Source organism: Malaclemys terrapin, chromosome 5 (assembly GCF_027887155.1).
Source record: "Malaclemys terrapin pileata isolate rMalTer1 chromosome 5, rMalTer1.hap1, whole genome shotgun sequence".
Classification (NCBI taxonomy): Eukaryota; Metazoa; Chordata; order Testudines; family Emydidae; genus Malaclemys; species Malaclemys terrapin.
In genome coordinates this window covers 72,996,651-73,020,183 of record NC_071509.1, presented here as the reverse complement: position 1 = coordinate 73,020,183, position 23,533 = coordinate 72,996,651, and the positions used below count along the sequence as shown (strand labels likewise).

Sequence of the window (23,533 nt, the reverse complement as noted above, 5' to 3'; positions counted from 1 at the left end):
TCCCCTAGCAGCATCCGTCAGCCTGGGCGTCCCCTAGAGTCGCGCCTTCCTGGCGCTCAATATAGAGCCCTGTCGACCCGCCACCCCCTCAGTTCCTTCTTGCCGGCTACTCTGACAGAGGGGTAGGAGAGTGGGTATTGGAATGGACATGAACAACATATCTCAAAGAACAAGAGTTAAGAGAAGTTGAGAAACTTTTTTTTTTTCTTTCGAATGCTTGTTCATGTCGATTCCAATTAGGTGACTCACAAGCCCAAATTTAGGTGGTGGGGTCGGAGTCGTCCACTGAGTGGAGTACTGTTCGTTCGAAGGCCTCATCGTCTCTGACCTGCTGGATAATCGCATAGTGCATGGCGAAAGTATGGACGGAAGACCATGTCACTGTTCTGCAGATTTCCTAAATGGGAACCTGCGCATGGAACACTTTTGATGAAGCCTGAGCCCTGGTGGAGTGCACAGTGATTGGAGGTCCAGGAACCCCTGCCAGGTTGTAGCACTCATGAATACAGGATGCTGTCCATGACGAGATGCGTTGTGACGATACCAGCAGACCTTTCATTCTGTCCACCACTGCCACGAATAAATGGACCGATTTTCTGAATGGTTTTGTTCCCTCGATATAAAAGGCTAGTGATCTGCAGACATGCAGAGATTAGAGTCTCTGTTCCCTGCCGCTGGAATGAGGCATAGGGTAGAACACGGGGAGAAAAATGTCCTGGTTAATGTGAATCTGTGACACAACCTTTGGGAGGAAAGCAGGATGAGGTCTGAGCTGAACCTTATAGAACACGGTGTAGGCAGGCTCTGATGTTAGGGCCCTGAGCTCAGACACCCTCCTGGCTGAGGTTATCACTACCAGGAATGCCATCTTGTAAGAGAGGTACAGCAGGGACCATGTCATCAACGGTTCAAAGGGTGGGTCCATGAGCCTAGAGAGGACCAGGTTGAGGAGGTCCCAGGTGGGGACAGGCTGACGGACGTGAGGATACAGTCTGTTGAGTCCTTTTAAAAATCGGCTGACCATAGGGTTAGTAAACACTGAGCGGCCCCTTGCACCCAGATGGAAGGCCAATATGGTGACTAAGTGCACCCCTACTGAACACAACGAGAGCCCTTGCTGCTTCAGATGGAGGAGATAGTCCAAAATGAGCTGCACTGAGGCTAGCATCAGGGTCGAATGGTGCAGCGCTGACCAAATTGAAAATTTATTTCACTTGGCAAGGTATGTGGCTCTCATAGAGGATTTCCTGCTGCCAAAGAGGACGGGTCTGACCTGGTCTGAAGAGGAAAGCTCCATCAGGTTCAACCATGGAGCTTCCACGTCATGAGGTGAAGCAAGTCAAGGTTCAGATGTTCAAGACAACCGTGATCTTGCATCAGAAGGTCTGGGAAGAGTGGAAGGGTGACCAGGGCTTCCACGGACATGTCTAGGAGAGATGTGTACCAGTGCTGTCAGGGCCAATCTGGTGCTATCAATATGACCTGAGCTCCTTCCCTCCAGATCTTGAGGAGTACCTTGTGAACAAGTGGCATGGATGGAAAGGTATAAAAGAGATGGCCTCCTCATGAAAGGAGGAATGTGTCCACTCGGGAGCCCAGACTGTGATTCTGGAAAGAACAGAACTGCTGGCACTTCCTGTTGTGTTGCATGGCAAATAGGTCTATCTGGGGAAAGCCCCACCTCTGGAAGATTGAGACCACGATGTCCGGGCGAAGGGACCACTCGTAGGCGTGAAACAACCTGCTGAGGTGATCCACCAGCTCTTTCTGTACCCCAGGGAGGTATGATGCTTCCAGGTGTATTGAATGTTTCACACAGAAGTCCCACAGCATGAGGGCTTCCTGGCACAGGGGAGAGGAGCGTGCACCCCCACTTTGTTGATATAGCACATTGCTGTTGTATTGTCCATCATAACTGATACACAATGTCCCATTAAGTGTTCACAGAAGGTCTGGCATGCCAGGCACATCGCTCTCAGCTCTCTGACGTTGATGTGGAAGGCCAGGTCTGCCTGAGACCAGAGACCCTGGGTCCTGCGGTCTCCCAGATGAGCTCCCCGAGCCAAGTCTGATGCATCCGTCACTAGCGACTGAGACGGCTGCGGAGCGGTGAAGGGAACCTCTGAGCACACCTCCTGAGGATTGAGCCACCACAGGAGGGAGTCGATGACTGGGCGAGGCAGGGTCATGATCCTGTCCAACCTGTCCCGGCCTGGGCGATATACTGACGCGAACCACGACTGAAGAGGTCGAAGCCTGAATCTGGCATGCTGCAACACATAGGTACAGACAGCCACGCGTCCGAGAAGCTTCAGGTAGTTTCTTGCTGTAGTGGTGGGAAACTGTCTGGTGCCCTGAATGATATCCGTCAGGTCCTGAAACCTCACTTGCGACAGGTATACCTTGGATCGGATCAAATCCAGTACTGCCCCTATAAACTCTATCCTCTGGACGGGGGACAGAGTCGATTTTGCTTTGTTCAGAAGGTGACCCAGGTTGTCGAAGGTGGCTCTGATGAATCTGACCTGAGCCTCCACTTAGGTCTTGGAGAGGCCCTTGATCAGCCAGTCGCTGAGGGACGGAAACAACTGTAACTGGTGCATGCGCAAGAACACGGTGATGAGTGCCATGCACTTGGTGAAGACTCAAGGTGCTGCTGACAGGCCAAACAGAAGGACTATAAACTGGTAGTGGGTACCATTCACCACAAACCTTAGGCACTTCCTGTGGGGCTGAGTGATTGCAATACGGAAATACACATCCTTCAAGTTGAGGGCGGCATACCAGTCTGCTGGATCCAGTGATGGGATGATTGAGGCCAAAGAGACCATGCAGAACTTGAGTTTCTTCACGAACTTGTTGAGTTCTCGCACATCCAAGATGGGTCTGAGGCCATCTTTGGCTTTCGGTATAAGGAAATACCAGAAATAAAAACCCTCGCCCCTGTGCTCCTGAGGAATCTCCTCTACTGCCCTTAGAGATAGGAGCGACTGCACCCCTTGGATACAGAGCTGCTCATGAGAAGGGTCCCTGAAGAGGGACATGGAAGGGTGGGAGGGCACGGAATTAGATGGAGTATCCCCTCTCTACCATGCAAAGCACCCAACGGTCCGAGGTGATATGGGACCATGCATAGTAGAAAGGAGATAGTCAGGATGAGAAGGTAAGGTGGGGTGGATCCAGTTGGGGATCTGGTACACCATCCTTGACAGCACCTTCAAAAGGCCTGTTTCGGCCCAGAGGTTGGTTTAGATTGGTCAGAGCCCTGGCCTGAGGACAGGTGAAGTTGCCTTCTGCCATTCCTGTTCCTCCTCCATGAGCTGTCCTGATGGTTCTGCAGCTGGTAGAACCGTGGAGAAGGTTATGGCCTAAAATGTTTATGCTGTATAGCTAGAGTATGGAGGCCCAGCGATTTGAGAATGGCTCTCGAATCCTTCAGGCTCTGCAGCCTTTTATCTGTCTTTTCGGAAAATAGACACGAAGGTGAGGTTCTGAATCATTTGTTGGAGCTCCTATGGCAAGCCTGAGATTTGGAGCCAGGAGCCCCACCTCATAGCTATGCCTGTGGTCATCACACGAGTAGCTGCATCTGGTGTGGCTTTTAGCGAAGCCCTGGAAATGAGCTTCCCTTCCTCCACGAGAGCTGAAAACTTGGCGCAGGAGTCCTGCGGCAACAGCGCCGCAAAATTAGCCATTGCCCTGCATGTGTTGAAGCAGTACCTGCTGACAATGGCCTGCTGACTTGAAATGCGCAGTTGTAAACCTCCAGCGGAGTAGACCTTTCTCCCATAAAGGTCAAGCCTTTTCACCTCCTGATTCATCAGGGAGGGTCGATGGAAGCCCTGACGCTCACGTTGGTTGGAGCATCGACCACAAGAGAGTCAGGTTTGGAATGCGTGTATAAATGCTCATAACCGTTGGACGGCACAAAGTAGCGTCTTTCATTGCTCTTAGCCATAGGGGGCAACAAGGCTGGGGTCTGCCACAGAGTTTTCATGGTGTCAGAGATGATCTTTATGACCATGAGGGGCAGGGCAATACGAGCAAGTCTGGAGGGAGTGAGGATGTCCACCATTGGATTTGCATCCTCCACCTGAATGCCCAGGCCCTGGGCAACCATTCGCAACAATTGCTGCAGAACCCTGTTGTCCTCCTGGGCCAGGGCTGTCGCCGTGTCATCGGCGCTGATGTCATCCTCAACGCCAGAATGGCCATTGGTGCCAGAGTCTACGCCAGTGCTGGAGTCGACGCTGTCGCCAATGCCAGGGCTGCCAGGATCCCTGAGCTTGGTTGCGCCGGAGGCCTCGAGATGATAGCGCAGGGTGGTAATGGGTCTACCCCCATGATACTGGCTGGGGTACAAACAAGGCTGGGGCCTCTGACGTTGCCCTGGAACGAGACCCTTGGCTCAGACCTTTACTTTGATGAAAAGCCCAGGAAGTCCAAAAGGGCTATTGTGATGGGGGCTACCACTGGGTCATGGTGCTGGGAGGTGGACCATCTGCTCCTATTCCTCTGGGACCGATAGGAGCCCGACTCCGAAGTGTCTGAAAACGATGACTTCGGGAGAGCGGCACTTCTAGGCACTGAGCTTTCGCGCCAAGGGCTCGGGGATTGGCGTGGCTACTGAATGTGCTCCAGTGCCAGGAAGTGGCGTGCCGGGGTCGGAGATCGGCGGGCCATTATAGCAGGCTTTCCCCTTGAAGGAGCCTGGGGAACGACCGGTGCCAATAACCTGTCCCATCTGGAAGGAGAGGAAGGTGCTGAGAGGTGAAGCAGTTCTTGGGCCGCTGCAAATGCCTCAGGTGTCCAAGGGAGGTGTAGCTCATGGCTTGGGCTTGGCGAGCGAGGAGGGTCCGGACTCAACCGCCCTTCCACGAGGGCAGGAGTCAGCGCAACCGTCACCAGTGGAGCAGCACTAGTGTGGCCTGACATGGTTCTCACAGCAGCAGACTCCTTAGGCCTAGCATGGGGAGCGTGACCCCTCTCCAGCCTCTTCTTCTTTTGTGGCACCGGTGATTGCGAACAGTGCCTGCGTGCGGCATGTGAGCTGTGAGTGGAGCCAGGACAGTGCCGTGAGTCCTTATCCTTACCCAGCAGCAGTGCTCATGCTGACGGTGCCGGAGAGCTCCACACTGAGGAGGAGGTACTCGGTGCAGGGTTTGTCAACCCAGGGTCGGACTGGGGGAGGAGTGCTGCCTCCATCAACAGGACCTTCAGGTGCTGCTCTCTATCTTTTATGGTCCTGGGCCGAAAGGTCTTACAAATGGCACAATGATCCTTCTGATGGCCCTCTCCTAAACACTTTAGACACGAGATGACGATTGCTTCTGGGCATACTTGCTGCAGGCTTTGAAGCCTGGAGACCCCAGCATGCCCCGGTGTCGGGAGAGTGTAGGAGGGGATTCCCCCCCCCCCCCCAAAGGAAACTTATCTAACACTAACGAACTACTAACTATTAATGAACAATGGAAAACTAATGGAGAACAATGTAAGAAACTGCTAAATGCACCTGTCGAGACAAGAGTACAGGAAAGTTCCAGCTAACTGTCATTGGCGGTAAGAAGGAACTGATGGGGTGGCGGGTCGACAGGGCTCTATAATGAACGCCATGAAGGTACGACTCCAGGGAGCACCCAGGCTGACCTGACAGATGTTGCTAGGGGAAAAATCTTCCGGCTACCATGCCTGATTGGAATTGACATGAACAAGCACTCGAACAAGAACTAGGAGTTACATGGTGCTGCCATATTCTGTGTAACTTTATGTGAATTACTTAACCCATGCCTCAGTTTCCTTGTCTGTAAAATGGAGATAATACTCACAGGGGTATTGAGAAGCTAAGTTCTTGAATGAATGTGAACTGTTCAGACACTACAGTGGTGAGTACCATAGAAAAGCTAATGTATAAATAAATGAAATTAAGCAGTGATGTGGGCCCAATTCCCAGCTGAGTCACAGACTTCCTCTGTGTACTTGGGCACATCACTTAACCTCTCTCATTTCCACATCTGTAATATGGGAATAACATTTCTTTTCCCCCACTCTCTGTCTGGTCTATGTAGACTGTAAGGTCTTCACAGCAAGGAGTATGTTTTACCATGTGTATATACCAGCTTAGCACAATGGGGCCTTAATGTCAGTTGAGATCTCCAGGCACTTCTGCAATACAAACAATGATTATTACACCAGTGCTCCATAGCCTGTACTGGTTGCATTATGATTTTTGGCTGGAATGTCAGGTGTTGGCTTTGTCCTATGAAGTCTTAACTGGTTTGGGCCTATATACCCAAGAAACCACCTCTCTCCCTGTTCAAACTTACCACATTTGCAACCAGCGACACTCTCAGCTCCAAGGTTTGAAAGAGAGATTTCAGGCTGTTTTACATAAAGGGTTCTCAACTTTGAAATTCACTCCCTTGTTTGGTCCACAATAGCCTAAATTTGCTGACCTTCAATGATGCTCATTTACTTAGGTGTGGTGGGGCATTAGGGAGAAAGGGAAGCTTATTTTATACCTGATTCATTCATTTTTTCTATTTTGTGAGCAAGTGTTGGTTGGGAAGGACCAGGCGCTTCGCAGGACACACAAGAAGGCAAAGTCCCTGCCTCAAAGGGTTTACAATGTAATATTAAATGTGATCTAATGAACAAAGGCAACAAACAGTAGGGAGAGAAAATGGTCAGGATGCGCATTCATTGCATCAGCAAGTTTAGGAGGTTACTCAGTTTACTCATGTACCTATATTGGATTAATATTATATGTTTTAGAATTATCGTCAGCATTTACAGTTTTAGAAAGACATTTATTTAAAGTACTTTTCTTATGAGGCTTATTATAGGATGGCACAACTTTACTCACCTCAACATACGAAATGGGAAATATCCCTATCTTGTCAGCCAGCATTCCTTCAGCCCAATTTTCATCTACTCGGCGAATCACGGTCAGCACATCGTCCTGTACACACATGAAGTAATTATAACTCCCAGCTCAAATTAAGCTATTCATTTAATTTCTCTCCACAACACAAGCATCGTCAGATGAAGGGGTACATGAAGAAGAATTCTATAGAAGGAGTTTCATTTTCACAATGTGAACCTGCAGTTTTTGGAATTAAAATAATTTCCAGTAGAGTTTCCTCATCTTGGTTAAGTCCTACACAGCAGCCCAAGAACTAATCTCAGTCAGTTATTTTGGCTTCTCCTGAGCAACAAACTGCCTGCTGTGCCAACTCTAGTGTATTCCATCAATCCCTGAATTGAGTCTCAAACTCTTCTTACTTATAAGCTAGCTTGTTGCCCTCTGTTCCCAGCTGTTGCTTTTCTATTCATGTAAAAACATTAGCAAACTTAGAAAGCATAACTGACATCTCCATTGAAATACAGAGTTTTAGTTTTAAGCATGGTTGCAAAGAAGGTGTTATTTGCTCAGTAAACTTATTTTGCCCTAGAAACATGATTAATTTACATTTCATTGAAAGACTCAGAAGTGCTAGGAAACACTTGCACTGATATACAATTGAAGATTACAAACAATGCACACTACTTAAAAATCAAAGCTGCAATGCAATAATAATATAAGGCTAATTATCCTTAGGAGCACTAACATTTTGTTCAGTAAAAGTTATTTTCTGTTCATATGTAGTTGCACAGGTCTCGTAAGAAGGAGAGCTCAATATTTAAGGCCTCCTACTTCTATAGTTTCAGGTGCCCTTTGCATTTTTAATAGTTGAGGGCTGTAAAGACATCTAACTAGTTCTCATGTCTGATCTTGTAACATTTTTTGTGCTGTCAGGCAAAATTAATGTACTATAAATTTGTAGGCAACTGAAAAAACCAGCCCCATGCTATAGTTGAGTGTCTTTTAAGAGTACTCTTCATAATCCTAGTATTCCTATTAAAACTTCACATCATTTCATACCTTTTAAGACAGAAAAATAACTCAAATAGGAACAAAAGGAATTGACTCTTTTCCAAAATGCAATTTTTATTCTTATGTAGTGACACAAAGCTCGTGGTTAGTATTAAAAATGTCCTGGATTAAATGAAAACTTGACAATTAGTATTAACTCTGACAACTAAAAATAAGTGAAAGTTTCCTCTGGACTGGGAATGCTTAAAATTCACAATTCAGACTCTCTCTCAAATTCAGAATGTATATTAAAGCAATTAAAAAACCTGCGCTCTCAATTTCGACGGTGAAATCCTGAGAGGGGAAACAGTGTCTGTGGTTTAAGCGAGGAAAAGAAGTGGTAGATATTGAAGAAATGTCCTGTCAACTTACATATCCTTGGCTTCTTAATATATCAGAGCTATAGAAGAATGTATAGGCAAGACTTTTAGAACAGAAACAATATAAGATATTCTAAGTCAACGAATAATTATTCAAAGAAAACCCTTTCTTTTTTAGAAGTCAGTTCTACATGTTTTTACCTTTGAAAATGGCAAACAGTCTTTGTCTGCTTCCTTGTCTTTCACTTCAAAGTCATAAAGTGCTTTGCACTGAGGCGGAGGTTGAGGTAAAGGTTTAATAATCTGAACGAAGTTGGTAGGAAAAAAGCCATGGATGCCATTGACTTCTCCGTGGTACCAATTTTCATCCACTTGCCGACGTAAAATGACGATGTCACCCTTATTGAATTTAAGATCTCCAGGTTCTTTTCCCTCATAGGTATACAATGCTTTGGCACACGGTAACTGAGGTATACCCTAAAGAAGAAAAATACTAAAATTAGTATTTTATCTGTAAATGGGTATGATAATGCTGTCCAAACATTTGAAAAGTGCTTTGAGGTTGATAGATTAAAAGAATTACACCTCTACCTCGATATAACGCGACCCGATATAACACGAATTCAGATATAACGCGGTAAAGCAGTACTCCGGGGGAGCGGGGCTGCGCACTCTGGTGGATCAAAGCAAGTTCAATATAACGTGGTTTCACCTATAACACGGTAAGATTTTTTGGCTCCCGAGGACAGCATTCTATCGAGGTAGAGGTGTATATAATAAAGCACAATTTATTATCTACAATAAAACCATGGTCAATTTTCACACTACTGATTCTAACAGAATTTCAGTATGCTAAGTTAAAGAATTAAATGTTCTAGCATAATGAGTTTGAGGGAAAAAATATAACTTATCCCTCATCAAAAAGTGTGGTTAATATACAAATCTTTTTTTTTTTTTTTTGCAAGAATTCAGCACTAAAACAGCTTGCAGTGAATCAGAGTCATTAACAGCCAGTACTCTGAAGATTAGAAATAATAATGAGTTTTCAAAGACTCAAAGAAACATAATTTGGCCAGAATTTTACAAAATAAATAAAGCAAGTATTTTTGTTTGCAGGCAACTAATGTGAATCTGTCCAGCACTAAAGCAGAACATTTAACATTAGATTTGTTACCCTACAGCTGGATTTTCTTCTTCTTCTCTTGGTTAAATTCACACAGTAATTACGAATTTGATATGTTTCAGAGTAGCAGCCGTGATAGTCTGTATCCGCAAAAAGAACAGGAGTACTTGTGGCACCTTAGAGACTAACAAATTTATTTGAGCATAAGCTTTCGTGGGCTACAACCCACTTCCGATGAGCATCTGATGAAGTGGGTTGTGGCCCACGAAAGCTTATGCTCAAATAAATTTGTTAGTCTCTAAGGTGCCACAAGTACTCCTGCTCTTTTTGCAAATTTGATATGTATTCATTCTATACATTAAAAGTTTTTAAAAGCATGATTTTGTAACAGGAGACTTTTTTCAGGGCAAAATCCATTTGAACAGACAAAATCACAAATTCACTGGCATGCATAGTATAATGAAGGATGATATTTCAGACTTAGTTGTATTTCAGCATTTTTGGATTAATGCAAAAAACCGTGGAAAGCCTGCATGAACTTATCTGAAAAAAACTGTCACTAAACTGTCACTAACCTGGCTTCCCCACTCGAGCCACTCCAAAATCTTTTTAATTTCATAGACTTATAGAACTGAAGGGACTTATAGAACTTGAGAGGTCATCTAATCCTTTCCACTGTGCTGAGGGAGGACCCTGCAGACCTAGACCTGACAGGTGTTTGTTAACCTGTTCTTAAAAACCTCCAATGATGGGGATACACAACCTCCCTTGATAACCCATTCCAGAGCTTAACTATTCTTATAGTTAGAAAGCTTTTTCTAATATCTAACCTATATCTCCCTTGCTGTAGGCTAAGCCCGTTACTTCTTCTCCTACCTTCAGTGGGCCTGATAACAATTAATCACCATCCTCTTTATAACAGCCCTTAACATACCTGAAGACTGATCAAGTTCCCCCTCAGTCTTCTTTTCTCAAGACTAAACATGCCCAGTTTTTTTTTTTACTTTTCCTTATAGGTCAATTTTTTTCCAATTTTTCCATTGTTGTCGCTCTCCTCTGGACCCAACCTGTCCATATCCTTCTTAAAGTGTGGAGCCCAAAACTGAACACAGTACTCCAGCCAAGGCTTCACCAATGCTGAGTAAACACAAGAATGACCTCCCCATGTCTTAGATATGGCAATCATGTTAATACACTCCAGAATTATATTAGCCTTTTTCACATTGACGACTCATACTCAACTTGCGATTCAGTATAATCCCCAAATCCTTTTTTAGAGCTTTGGACCTGTTCTCACTGTATGTATGTGAACTTGGAGGGTGAAATTACACCTTTAGCTTTTGTTTTCAGCTCCCTCACATTTTTTTACATCAGTTTTCCCTCTCTTACTGAGAAACGACAGGTGACCATTCTGTCACTATTCGTTGGATGATTTATGTAAAATTACCTCACCTGGAGAGCCATCCCTTGATACACTGTGCAGAGAAGGAATATTGTCACTTAACAGAGGCATTCCCTGATATAACAAACAACTTCATAATATCAATCAGAATTCATAAGTTGCACATGGACAGCTTCCCCACATCATCACAACAACCATATTACAATTAAACAGAAACAAAACCAAAACCACCCCCACCATGTCCAAAATACACTGAGAAGCAATATTTAGAAACTCAGAAGAAAGCATTCTTGAATAGATCTTTCAAGAAATCTGAACACACCTAAACTGCAAAAAAAAGTTAATCTATGATAAATTAATTTACAATATTAAGGTTAATGCATATTCTTTGTACTCAGGTAGTTTGATCCAAGTATTAGTTTTCTCACTACTACTAATCACTGAAGAGTGTTTCTAAAATTCAAGTGGCAAATATTCCTCTCCTCCCCTATCTCGCCCGCCTCTGCCCTCCCACTCAACAGTGGTTGTGCTGAAATCATGTCTTGGTAATTGCAACTGACTCATTAATTTAACATTATTTAATTGGATTGCTCAGGATATTGGAACTATGAATCATATACTACAGAGTGTATCAAAGACTAATGCAAATTAATCTGCAATCAAACATCTGACTATGTTTTTTGTATGATGTTCCTTTTCAATGAAACTCAAAGACTTAGTGGGCCAGTTTGTACATCAAGTTTCTCAAAAGGAGGTTTCCCACATTGGATAAAATGGATTCTACTCTATAATTTCAAAAAGAACAAAGTTCAATGAACTAAGTTCTTGTTCTCACTCAGACAGCCAGTGATTAAGGATAAATGGTTAAACGACTCGGAAGAGTAATAAAGCAAATGCCTTTTCCTTCTGTAACATCTGAAGGATAAAGTCAGAACAATTGGTTTTGATTGCACAGCACTATTCCTTTGAGTGTAATATATCAACGGCCCACCAGGGCACTATAACCAGATTCCTCTCATATGGATGATCTGAGATCCAAGTCACGGCTGAGGCCTTTTTGGCCTTTGCCTTTAACAACCTTTACCAACTGCTGCCTTCTCTCTAAACTCTCAGAGGTTGTTCATCAAGCTACAGTGCTCTGAAGATCTGCTAAGCCAGAGTTTGCATTTCACTGAGTCTTTCACATGGCTAAACATGAAAGGAGGGCTTAAGAAAAAAAATCTCTGCAGTCTACCCATACGTTTGCAGCTGCCATTTACCCCTACCAGCAAAAAAGAAAATAGTCTTAAATGCATTTTAATTTTTTTTTTAAGATACTGTACCTAATACAGGTTTCTTAGTGTTATTGCCTCAGGTTTTTTTTAAAATAACAATATCTGAATTTCTACGCTATAGTTTATATTATACAAACTATTTTAATTATTTTTAACCAGGATAGTAAAATGGACATTACATGTACCCAAGCCTTTAAAGCAAAGGGAAAAAGAAGTAATCCAAGGCAATACATAACAAATACAAACAGAAACTTTACGACATCATAAAAAGTCTCCTATATCATATGCTATTTGCATTTGTTATGTATTGTCAGAGAGAGAGAGAGAGCGCGCGCGTATAAAATCTTGAATAGTAAAACCTCTCTGGCAGAGGCTCCCTCTCCAACCTCATATATTTTGTCTATAGAACCTACAGGTTCACAGATTTTCCACTTTTATATTTACCCCATCTTTCTTAAGTCATCTTATCTTTACCTTTACTCTTAGCTACCATTTTTAAATTGATAATTGGCAATTGTATGTTCCTTTCATAACCTTAAAGCAAGCTATACTCAAAACTTTGTCAGTAAAATAATTAGAGGTGTGATTTTTATGGCATTTCTATATGGGCAAAATCCCCAGTGTAGGTCAGTTATAACAAGATAAAACTGGTTTTGCCAGTATAGATTGTTTCACTTGAGGAAGCAGAATAAGCTATACTGGCAAAAGCAGCATTTTACTGGTATAAGCTGTGTCTACAGTAGGAGGTTTTACCAGTATTGCTATTCCAGTAGAGCTATGCCAGCAAACCTTTTCTAGCATAGACCCGGCCTTAGTGGCTCCTTCCTATCCACACTATCTTGCTCAGGTAAACCTGAAACTTTGTCTCTAGCTCAGGGGTGGGCAAACTTTTTGACCCGAGGGCCACATCTGGGTGGGGAAATTGCATGCAAAGCCATGAATATAGGGCTGGGGCAGGGGGTTGGGGTGTGGGAGGGAGTGAGGGGTGTGGGACGGGATGTGGGACGGAGTGCGGTGTGCAGGAAGGGGCTCAGGGCAAGGGGTTCAGGTGCAGGAGGGGTGCTGGGTGTAAGAGGGGGCTCAGGGCAGAGGGTTGGGGTGCAAGAGGGTGCAGGGTGCAGTGGGGGCTCAGGGCAGGAGGTTGAGGTGCAGGAGAGGTTCGGGGTGTGGGCTCCAGCCCGGCGCCACTTATCTGGAGTGGCTCCCGGGTGGCAGCAGCGTGCAGCGGGGCTAAGGCTGGCTTCCTGCCTCCCCTGGCCCCACACTGCTCCCAGAAGTGGCCGGCACCACGTCCCTGCGGCCCCTGGGGGTGGGGGGAGGTGTGGGCAAAGGGTTCTGTGTGCTGCCCTTGCCTGCTGGTACCTCCCCCGAAGCTCCCATTGGCCGCAGTTCCCCGTTCCTGGCTGTGGGGGGGGGGGGTGCCTGCAGGCAAGGGCAGCACTTGGAGGCCTCTTCCCCACCCATCCCCCGGGGCCACAAGTACATGGCCGCTTCCAGGAGTGGCGCGGGGCCCGCAGTGCCATAGGGCCTGCGGTGTCACGGGGGTGGCAATTCCGCACGCCGTATCCAAAGCCTTATCCAAAGCCTGGATCCCCTGCTCCAGCTCCTTCAACAAAATGCCTGACAAACAGTAGTGCTTTTCTTGAGCATTCTTACCACGCCAGTCTTTTTTAATCTACTCTGTTCTTGACTCAGATCTTCCACTTGCCTCCTCTTTCCATAACCTTGGACTGATCATTGACTTTAAACTTTTTCCTTCCCCATTTCCTATATGTGCAAGTGTGCCTATCACCATCTCAGCAACTTAATACACTATTAATCAATCAACACCTCTGATAACTGACCAACGTAAGGTACCCTTCTCTGTGAATATTGTACATTGTTTCTCTATGATCACCAAACAAAAATTTGGCAAAGAGTGGGGAAAAGTCATGAAAGGTTTGTGAATATTTTCCCCATGTTTTTAACCAGTTCTACAGAAATGTGTAGGAGTCTTAAGGAGTGCAAATTTCTTTGGACACTACTTTGATTACCTTTACTGTGGTTAACAGAAGTAACTCTATTAGCAAGTACAGGAAAAAAATGACTAGAAAATGAAGATTACTTGTCTTAATGAAAAAATAATTGTAAATCAGGTGAGACCTGGTTTGAAGATCTAGGTTAATTTAATCAAAATTTGTATCTGTATGGCTATTTAAATTCTCAAATAGTGCACAGCAGTCAGTCATTTGTGGAAAGCCTAGTTTAGAAAAAAGTAGGAGGCAGCATAAGAAATAAACAAATAAAAACCAACCCCATTGGCCAGTTTTCTAAAGGAGCTGAGCTCCTGCAGCTCCAATCAATGAAAACTGTAGCTGACTGCTATCTTTGAAAATCAGGCATTGTTTATTATTACTCAGTTCAGATAAAGAAAAGTCTCAATGATTGCTGGTTAAAATTTCTGTGTAGGGCTGATGGGATTCTTAGTTCCACCTAACTTGATTCTTCAAAGTAAATAATAAAATTTCTCTATGTTTGTGTTCCAGTATACCACTGCATTTGACAACTTATACCACTAACTTTAAATGTAATGTGGATGTGACACACAGAAATGCTATTTCTTGGCCGCCATCACCTGACATGGCACAGGGTTACAAACGTTAAATTCTCTCATCACATGACAGGAGTCAGCATCCATGGATTCCTGTGGCTAGATGACATTACAGGTCTGATTGCCACACACACTATTATCAGTTAACTTGGCTCTTGATAGCATCAGAGGAACTCCATGACATAGGATATCTAGGCGTTCCCTGTGCATAACACAAGGATAGACACTCTCCCTGCAGATAAAAGGAACTGATTTCACTGAGTCAGGGATGCACTTTAATGGGGGGGAATCCTGGTCTGAAGTTGTGAGGTCAATTCTCCCTGTCCTGACTTACAGATGTGATATCTGCAGTGTAGCTAGGATATCAGTTTGCCAAAGCCCTGTGTTGTTTTGTTTGCCTCTGCTGCATCTCATATGCATGGAAAAGTCTTGCTACCATTTCTCCTTGGCTGGACTCAGAAAGGGAATGTCAGTCTACACTACAGACTTCGACTGGTGTAGCCACATCAGTTAGGGGGTGTGAAGAGGTATGATCCCATGCCAACATAGCTGTGTTGGCAGAAGCCCCTAACATAAATGCAGTTATACCAACATTACTGAGTTTTTACTGTTTTGCTCATTGGAGGAGGTTTAATATACTGGTACAAAGCATAGCTCTGCCAGAATAACTGTGCCACACTAGGAGTGCTTTGCTGATATAGCACACTGGTAAAGTGTGCCTAGTGTAGACATAGCCAAAGTTTGCCAAATACAATTATGAAAAAACCTGTGGCTCAAAGGTGTTTTGGAAGTAAAAGTTAGCCATTAAAGATATGAAGGCATCTGAAAGCACTTCAGAATTTGCTACATGAAGGCTTAAGAATCAAACCTCCTATTTCACTAGGAGGATGGTGAAGCACTGGAATGGGTTACCTAAGGAGGTGGTGGAATCTCCATCCATAGAGGTTTTTAAGGCCCAGCTTGACAAAGCCCTGGCTGGGATGATTTAGTTGGGGCTGGTCCAGGTTTGACTAGATGAACTCCTGAGGTCTCTTCCAATCCTAATCTTCTATGATTCTATGAAAATGAGGGTATGGCTACTCGTCAAGCTGGAGGGGTAATTTCCAGGTCAGGTAGATGTATGCACACTAGTTTTGACTGAGCTAGTGCATTAAAAATAAAGGTGTAGCCATGGTGGCATAGGCAGCAGGATGGCCTACCTGCCCCAAGTACAATCCCACCAGGGAACCTAGCTACTTATTTGGGCAGCTAGCCTATCTCATGACCTTCGCCACCGTGGCTATGCTTCTGTTTTTAGCATGCTACTTGAAGCAAAGCTATCGTGTGCACATCTCCTGAGCTGGAAATTACTGCTTCAAGTGTTGATGTACCCTGAACGTCACAGCAGTTTAGAGGAATGCTCAGTTATAGAAGCCTTTTACACTGTGGCCAGCTCAACAGCTTTCCACACTATAATTACATTTTTGTTTATTTAAAAATAAATAAATGAGCTTCCACAGAAGGCCAGCCTCACTGATTAGCCCACCAGAGAGCCAGATTTCTCCACTATATAAAGGATTCTGCAGTTTTGAGAGGCACAGAAACTTTTGGACACTTTCCACTAAAATCAGCCTCACAACCCACATCATACAAAGCAGAAAGATTGGGGCAGGAGAGTAGAAAGGAAATAAGTTACATATCTCTTGTAATGTTTTATTTAATTACTTTCACTTCTGCCAAATAAAATTACTATGGTCACTGTGCAAAAATTGCCCTTTAAAAGACCACCACCACTGGATCAAAAAATCACATTTTATACATGGTAAGGACTAAGCAGGAAATTTTCAAAGGCACGAAGGGGAGTTAGGTGTCTAAATCCCACTGATGTTTCAGTGGGGAAGCCGACGGGTTAGATGCTTAACTCCAATTTGTTAATTTGAAAAAGTGATCCCCAAATCACTACTTACTACAACATCCTTTTACTAAGCAACCCTAAAGCGTATTTTGAGTAGCGCTAAGGTCCTCATACACTAACTCTTTTCAACAGCAAAGTATATTTGCTTTGAAAGTCTGTTACAGTGAAAGTCATAACTTTAGTCCAAGGATGGCCACTGCCATTCTGTCCAGTGTCACATAGGTGGGAGTTAAACTTGACCATAGCCTGTTATACCGCCTCACCCAGAACACCTGAAAATGAAGATCTCTTCCTGTACTGCCTTGATATGAAAACTATCGGGGAACCTCCTGGGGAGCAGCCACTTTGGTCCTTTGTACATTTGTACTGGCCCTGGTGTTTGCTCCAGTTGATACTTCTCTGCAGTCTTGGGGCACAGCCACCACACACAGCTTGTTGACATCATGGTGAATTTTAACGGCTGTCTGAACTATACCCCAACCTCCGGTCTGTATGCGATGGCACACATGGCTCTGCCAGACCTTTGACGAGATGCCATTACTGTTACATCTGCTTGGAAAATGGCAAGAGATGAAACCAACCTATTACAGCTAGTTAATTGATACCCCATTCTCAGACAGAAAACAACAAGCTGTCCCAACTCAAAGGGCTGCTCATATTCCGGAGAGGAATCCCACTCCTGTAGCGTGGGCTGTTACACCACAGCTGATCACTCTTTGCTACGGCAGTTAACTCAGTCATGAGCAAGAGTGCTACAGGCCCTTTACCATGCATGGATGATCAGTGTATGTCATGCCTGGGATGTGAGCAGTCTGACCTAGCAGTCGGAGCAGGAGTCTGGAGTCAGGCTGGATCAGATACCAGGGGGTCAGAATCCGAGACAGGCCAGAGGGCAAACCAAGAGTAATGTTTCAGGAGGCAAGCAGGGTCAGGTTACCAGGAGATCAGCACCAGGTAGTAGGAGCAGTTATTGCAGGAGGATTCAGTCCTAAGCAGGAAGAACCCAGTTGCATGGACAACTTCCTGTTCATGTGCTGAGTTTAAATAGGAGATGTGGACCATTCAGGACACCCAGTGAGTGTTCCATCAATCAGCTCAAGGAACTAGGTCATCTGTCAGAGTCCAGCTCCTATTGTGACAACAGTTAGTAGGTCATTGAGTGGCAGGTTGGAACTTACTAGCTTTGCAGTCATTATTACACTGTCACTGGCGAGCTGTGTGACCTCTAGTATGTCACCTAACCTCTCTGGGTTTTTCAAGTTCTCAATGTTGGTCTAACTCTGCATCCAATGGAGTTAGTGGTAAAACCCTACTGACATCTGTTTTGAAAATCTCATCCTCTCTCACTTTCCCCATTTATAAACTGGGAATCCACATATAAAAAATTGAAATAACACAAACTTACATCTCAGGAAAGGTGTGAAGCCTAAATCATTAATGTTTGCAAAGGGCTTTGAGTTGCTTGGATGGATGCTTGGCAAAGCTATGAGCAACAGCTATTGTGTTGTTTGCACAACCAGAAAGACAGGTTTTTCATTTAGCCTGCCCAGTGTGATCTATCTTACAACCAAAAGGGCCAGTAACAATTTTTGAAAGTAGATCCAAGAATGATTTGAACGTGGAGATGGAAATGGTTGTATATAAAACACAAAACATTTTTGTTATATAAAACGAATACATCTATATTAACAGTCTCTCAATGAACTGGAAAAGAGTCTGAAATTAACATACCAAGTGATTTGCCAGTGTGATTTATGTAATTACTGGATCATTCCAGCACCCACGATATTACCAATGACCAGAGGCTATTTTTCCATTTTGCACACACAAACATTTTCAACAATAACCGTGCAAGTGCTACTAACAACTGTTCCTTCCACCACAAAGGTTCGGCAGGGAGTTAAATGCATCATTACTAATTTGCTGAGGATGATAAATACTGCCGTACATGTATCTAAGCATCATTCAATTTTTCTGGACAATTTTTACCTCCATACTAGAACTGCAAACTTTAAAAAAACCTGACCACAGAAAGCGTACAAAGATTTTGAAATAATTATCATATAGGGAGGCCATATTAGATTGTTTCCCAAAACCACTTCTTCCCATAGCCTTCCTATTCATTTGTACATTTTTATTTTAGTTGCCACATGAACTAGAAATAATGCATGCCTTCTATATCTGCTGTGAAGATCCCCTTCTACCACTGCCACAGCTCTCAGATACCCTACGTATTTCTGGCACGTGGTCTCCCTGTCAAAACCATCCATGCTAGCTTACAAACAGCTAAGCCACTACTGCATATATGGGATGCAAGCTACCCTCACCCTAAAATCCAGATATGACTGTATCTTGAATGTTAGTCTTCACACAGAGAGACCTGAAAATAATATTGCTGTGTCCTTATACTTTTTTTTGTGATAAACCCTTCTGCTCTTCTGTCAGCTTTAGAATGTGAACTCCTTGAGGTAGAGGCAGGGCTGTCTGCTGAATGTATAGCCCAATGTCAGTGATCAATAAAAGAGTCACATGTTCAGTGTCTTCTATAACTTTGCTAAGAGTGTAAGTTACATTAGGAAGACTTAACAAAATTTTTTTCAATTTAAAAAACAACAAAACAGCTTTGCTGCCTGACACAAAGATTGGGTTTCAGACAGGCAACTTTAAATCAGCCTTGGGAAAGTGAAATGTCACTTTCTCAAACATGAACCCTTTGTGCTGACTGCACCCACTAGTCAGTCTAAGACCGGTGGGGGGCATCTGATGCTATACATTCACACTTGTTTCTTGCCACTGCTACAGTATGACACCTTGTCATGCACCATGCTGATTAGATCTCATTAATCACGGGACTGTTGCTGGAGCACAGAACCACCCTATAAGGGCTTTGTGAGCTCCCTTTTATTCCCACCTTCTAATGTTAGCCTTTATGGTATTAAAAAAAAAAAAAAAAGAGCAGAAGACTTAAATAGAGAGAGGAAATAAAGGTGAATTTATCTGTCCCCTGTATGATGGCTCCCTGCTATAGTGGGGGTCCCCTGGTTGATGTGATCCAGCCACTACATATGTTGCAGAGATTCCCACCAGCTGTCACTTGAAATTGAAATCTGTGCTGCTGAGTATGTGGATTACAGCAGTATGGTATTTTGTGAATGTCCTGTTGAATGAATATTTTTTCTTCACTATGACTTTGCTGAACGTTATAATAAGGTCCATCTATGCAGATGGTAACTATTGAGGCCACTGTTCAGTTCATAGGGCAGATGGGCTGATAATATCCATAAACAAAGCACACATTTATTTAATTCTATTTACTGGGAGGGTGAGTGGGATAGAGTGGTGTCTTGCCTATTTTACCAAGGTACTCACGGGACCACGGGATCTGTAGCTTAAAGAAGGATGGCTGATGGGAGAGAAGATGGTGTTTCTGCAGCATAGTTGTCTTTGGCAGATTACCACTGATAAACTTCATAAAAATGCATTTTGTAAGAAGTAATTTGAAAGAGCTAGAGTTTGCTCCATGCATGAAAGGAGACAGAGTAAGTTCCAGGTGTAAGAAAATGTATGGAAAAAGGACAAAGATGAGAGTGCCAGAAGAACTCAAAGGTGTGGGTAGGCTGGAAGCTTAGGTAGATTCAAGTGAGAAAAAGGAGGAGATGGAAGACATGAGAGGAAATACAACCATGAGCAAACTCTCACAGAGCTTTAAAAAAAACAATGTAAAGTTTGAACATGATGCAAAAAGTAAGAGGAAGCCACTGGAGGTCTTTGAACAAGGGAGTGAATTGGTCCGAGTCGTGTGAAAAAAGGTCTCTTTAGTCTCTCTAACTTGCTGAGAGTGGGGGAAGAGGGGAGACAGGGAGTAGGGTTGCCAACTTTGGTTGGATGAATTCCTGGAGATTTCATCACATGACAATCTTTAATTAAAGATTATTCTTTAATTCCTGGAGACTCCCAGACAATCCTGGAGGATTGACAACCCTAGAAGGGAGACCTACAGAAGAGAAGGTTGCAGTATTCCAAGGAACACTATCAAGGATGACAGGACAAAATTTTATCTACAGTAGCTTAAGCATTATATATTTTATTTTCCATTGTCTTTGAAAGTTAATTTATTCCCCTCAAAAGCCTGCAACAACCAAAATTAAAAGGAACATTGTCAACTTGAAAAAAAATTGTTCTTGTCTGAATTTGCTTTTTAAAACCAAACTTTGTTATAAAATAGCTGCTGAGATTTCAATAACTTAAAGAAGAAAAGTCTCCTCTGTTTCTTTACTGTGGGCAGAGTCATTTTTCCTATTTTATTAAAGACCAGTTGCACTTCCTGCCTCTTACACGAATATAAAAATATTGTGACAGACTGACCATATCCCAAAATATACTGAACAAACTTTAGGGAATTAAGATCAGTTATTGATAGGGTCCTACCAAAATCACGGCCATGAAAAACATGTCACGGACCGTGAAATCAGACCTCCTCCTGTGAAATCTAGCTATTGGAGGAGACAGGAGGAGCACAAATAGGGGTGCCTCAGCTTGGGGCTCCTACCGTGCCCCCAGCTCCAAATGCTAGTCTCCTCCAGCCAGGGAGAGCCAGGACTTACTCTTCCCCTGCTCAGCTGCTTTCGGGGGGTAGATCAGACCCACCTTCAAATACCCAGCCTAGCTGCAGGAAGCTCTGGGGCTGCTGCCAAGTCATGGAGCTTCCTGCAACCCCATTATGTTGCCAGAGATGGAGGTGGGTCTGATCTCCTCCCCCTTCCAGTCCCCACCCCCGCTGCTGGGAGCACCCTGCAGCTGGAGTAGGTACCTAGAAGTGGGTCTGATCTCTGAAATGGCCATGTAAGGGAAGTACCTCTGGGAACCTCCTGCAGCTGCAGGAAGCTCCGGGGTTGCTGCCTTCAGAGCCCAGCTCTGAAGGCAGCACAGAAATGAGGGTGGCAATCCCTTGACTCGCCCTACAATAGCTTTGGAAAAAAAACCCAACCACTTTTGGGTCAGGACTCTCATGGTTACAACACCATGAAATTTCACATGTAAACATCTGAAAATGTGAAATTGACTAATTTTCAGATCCTATAGCTGTGAAATTGACCAGAATGAACCCTAAATGTGATAAGGCCTTACCTATTGAGACAAGTTCAACCTTACTGCATTAGGGTTTACACCTTTGGAGTAGAGTCTATTAAAAATAGAATTGTGTATGTGTTATTATGGAATTGTATGTACCGTCTCTAGTAGAGAGGGGGGAATGCAGGGTCAGTTATCAGCCACTGAAGCCCCCTGGGGGAGATATGCGTATACTAGTTCAAACTGGATTGTTCAGAGACCCACAAAGACAAGACTTTTGGATACAAAGCCTGAGTTTAGACTGATTCGTGGTCTTCTTCCTGATCCAGCAAATGGACAAGTCCATGGACAGCCACAATCCTTAGGGGAGGATTGCAAGGACCTGGCCTACTGGGGCCTCTTAAGACTGTGTGCTTGTTCTGAGCTGAAGCTCTGATGAACTGGTAACCATAAAGAAACCCCTCGTGTGGATAATGACTGGTAAGCTTATTAGGATATGTGCAGGTTCTTTTATTGTTTTTAATGTTTTCTCTGTCATGCTTTTTACCTTAAGAATAAAGGAGACGTGCATAGGAAGTGTTGCATGGTAACATTTCTGTAGCAATCACTCTGTCATCAGTCTCTGAAGAGAAGACAAGCACATCTGTTTAGGCAGACTGTCTTTGCTGGGAAATACACAGTGAAGGCAGGAAACTGTTCAGCCTGGAGATACCCTAGTCAGAAAGAAGAGAGATTTGTGTCTCCACCCAAGAGAAGCAACAGCTGGGGAGCTGGAAGCCTGAGAGTGTGTCCCCTTGTTGGATCACTGAAGGAAAATACAGGTGCAGTTGCCCTTAGCTGTGACAAACATTGCTCACAAGATCACGGATCTTGGGGCCAAGGGGGAATATGTAAATTCTTTGCCAGGCTGCCAGGTTTAGAGGGGGTTAACGAGAAAAATAGAAGGAAAGCTCTTGCTAATTCAAGTTTGGGACCCAGGAACATGTCTTTTTCTGGGACCCATGCCTGAGACTGGGTGTTACAGGAGCTTGGTAGTGATAGTCAGGGAAGTCCCAGTCTTTCCTCATGAGACATCTGGCTGTGGGGAGGGATTGTCTTCATTCCCTTGGAGTCCTCTTGGAACAAAGTTAACATTACAGTGAAGTACAGAGCTAGAAAAACCCACTTGCCTATTGTGGAGAGGAAAAGTTGCAAATTTTAGCTCTCATTACTTTATACATAAATGTACATATTCTATGTGCACAGAATAAATGACACGCTCCATTTGATATTTATTATTTTTTGTTCTTTGAATTCCCTATGCTTCAAAGTGAGAGACTGCTTGAAATAAAATTTTGTTTGAATACATTTTATGGTATTCTACTTCAAGCAGCTGGTTGGCCTTTTGAAAAGGCAACTAATTCTAACTGAACTACGTATTTCCCCTCAAATATACATTCCTGTGCACTCATTATAACAAAAGACTAGGTGAACACAGAAGAGTGTTATATTGACTTTTTTTCCTTGTGCAGAAAAGTTCAAATTTGCACCTTACACGAAGGTCAGCCAGGCTGTAAAACCATTACTCCATTTCCAGGCTAAGATAATCCTTCTGTGGGAAGCTGCTAAAGCAGACTCAGATCTGGTACTGTATGTTGAAACAGTGTACTACATTCCAGTCATTCTAATAAATCTTCCTTGCACTACTCAAAAGGGCATAATTGAACACAACTTAACTGTATAGGGCTCAGAACATCCCATGGGCTCCTCATGTCTATAATGATATGATGACAACTCAGCCATCACTATCGTGTAACACTTTCAAAACGTAGCCTTTTTAATAATCAGTTTTTAAAAGGAAAAGGTTTGTTAATTTTATGCAAGAAGAAGGCAAAAACACTACTTTAAAAAAAATCAGAAATTTGGATTAACAAAAGGAATGATCAGCAAAAAAAGCTTTCTTGACCTC

The 23,533-nt window shown here is 43.8% G+C and overlaps 1 protein-coding gene across 2 annotated transcripts in view; it reads right to left on the bottom strand.

Annotated features, from left to right (window-relative positions):
• Positions 1–23,533, bottom strand: part of SH3RF1 (SH3 domain containing ring finger 1) — a 154,350-nt gene that overhangs the window by 61,451 nt on the left and 69,366 nt on the right. For both annotated transcript variants that reach the window (XM_054030354.1, XM_054030356.1), the window contains exons 3-4: positions 8,434–8,709; positions 6,863–6,958 (exon numbers count right to left, since the gene is read on the bottom strand). In XM_054030354.1, the coding sequence (XP_053886329.1) occupies positions 6,863–6,958; positions 8,434–8,709 (372 nt within the window). The remainder of the gene's footprint in view (positions 1–6,862; positions 6,959–8,433; positions 8,710–23,533) is intronic.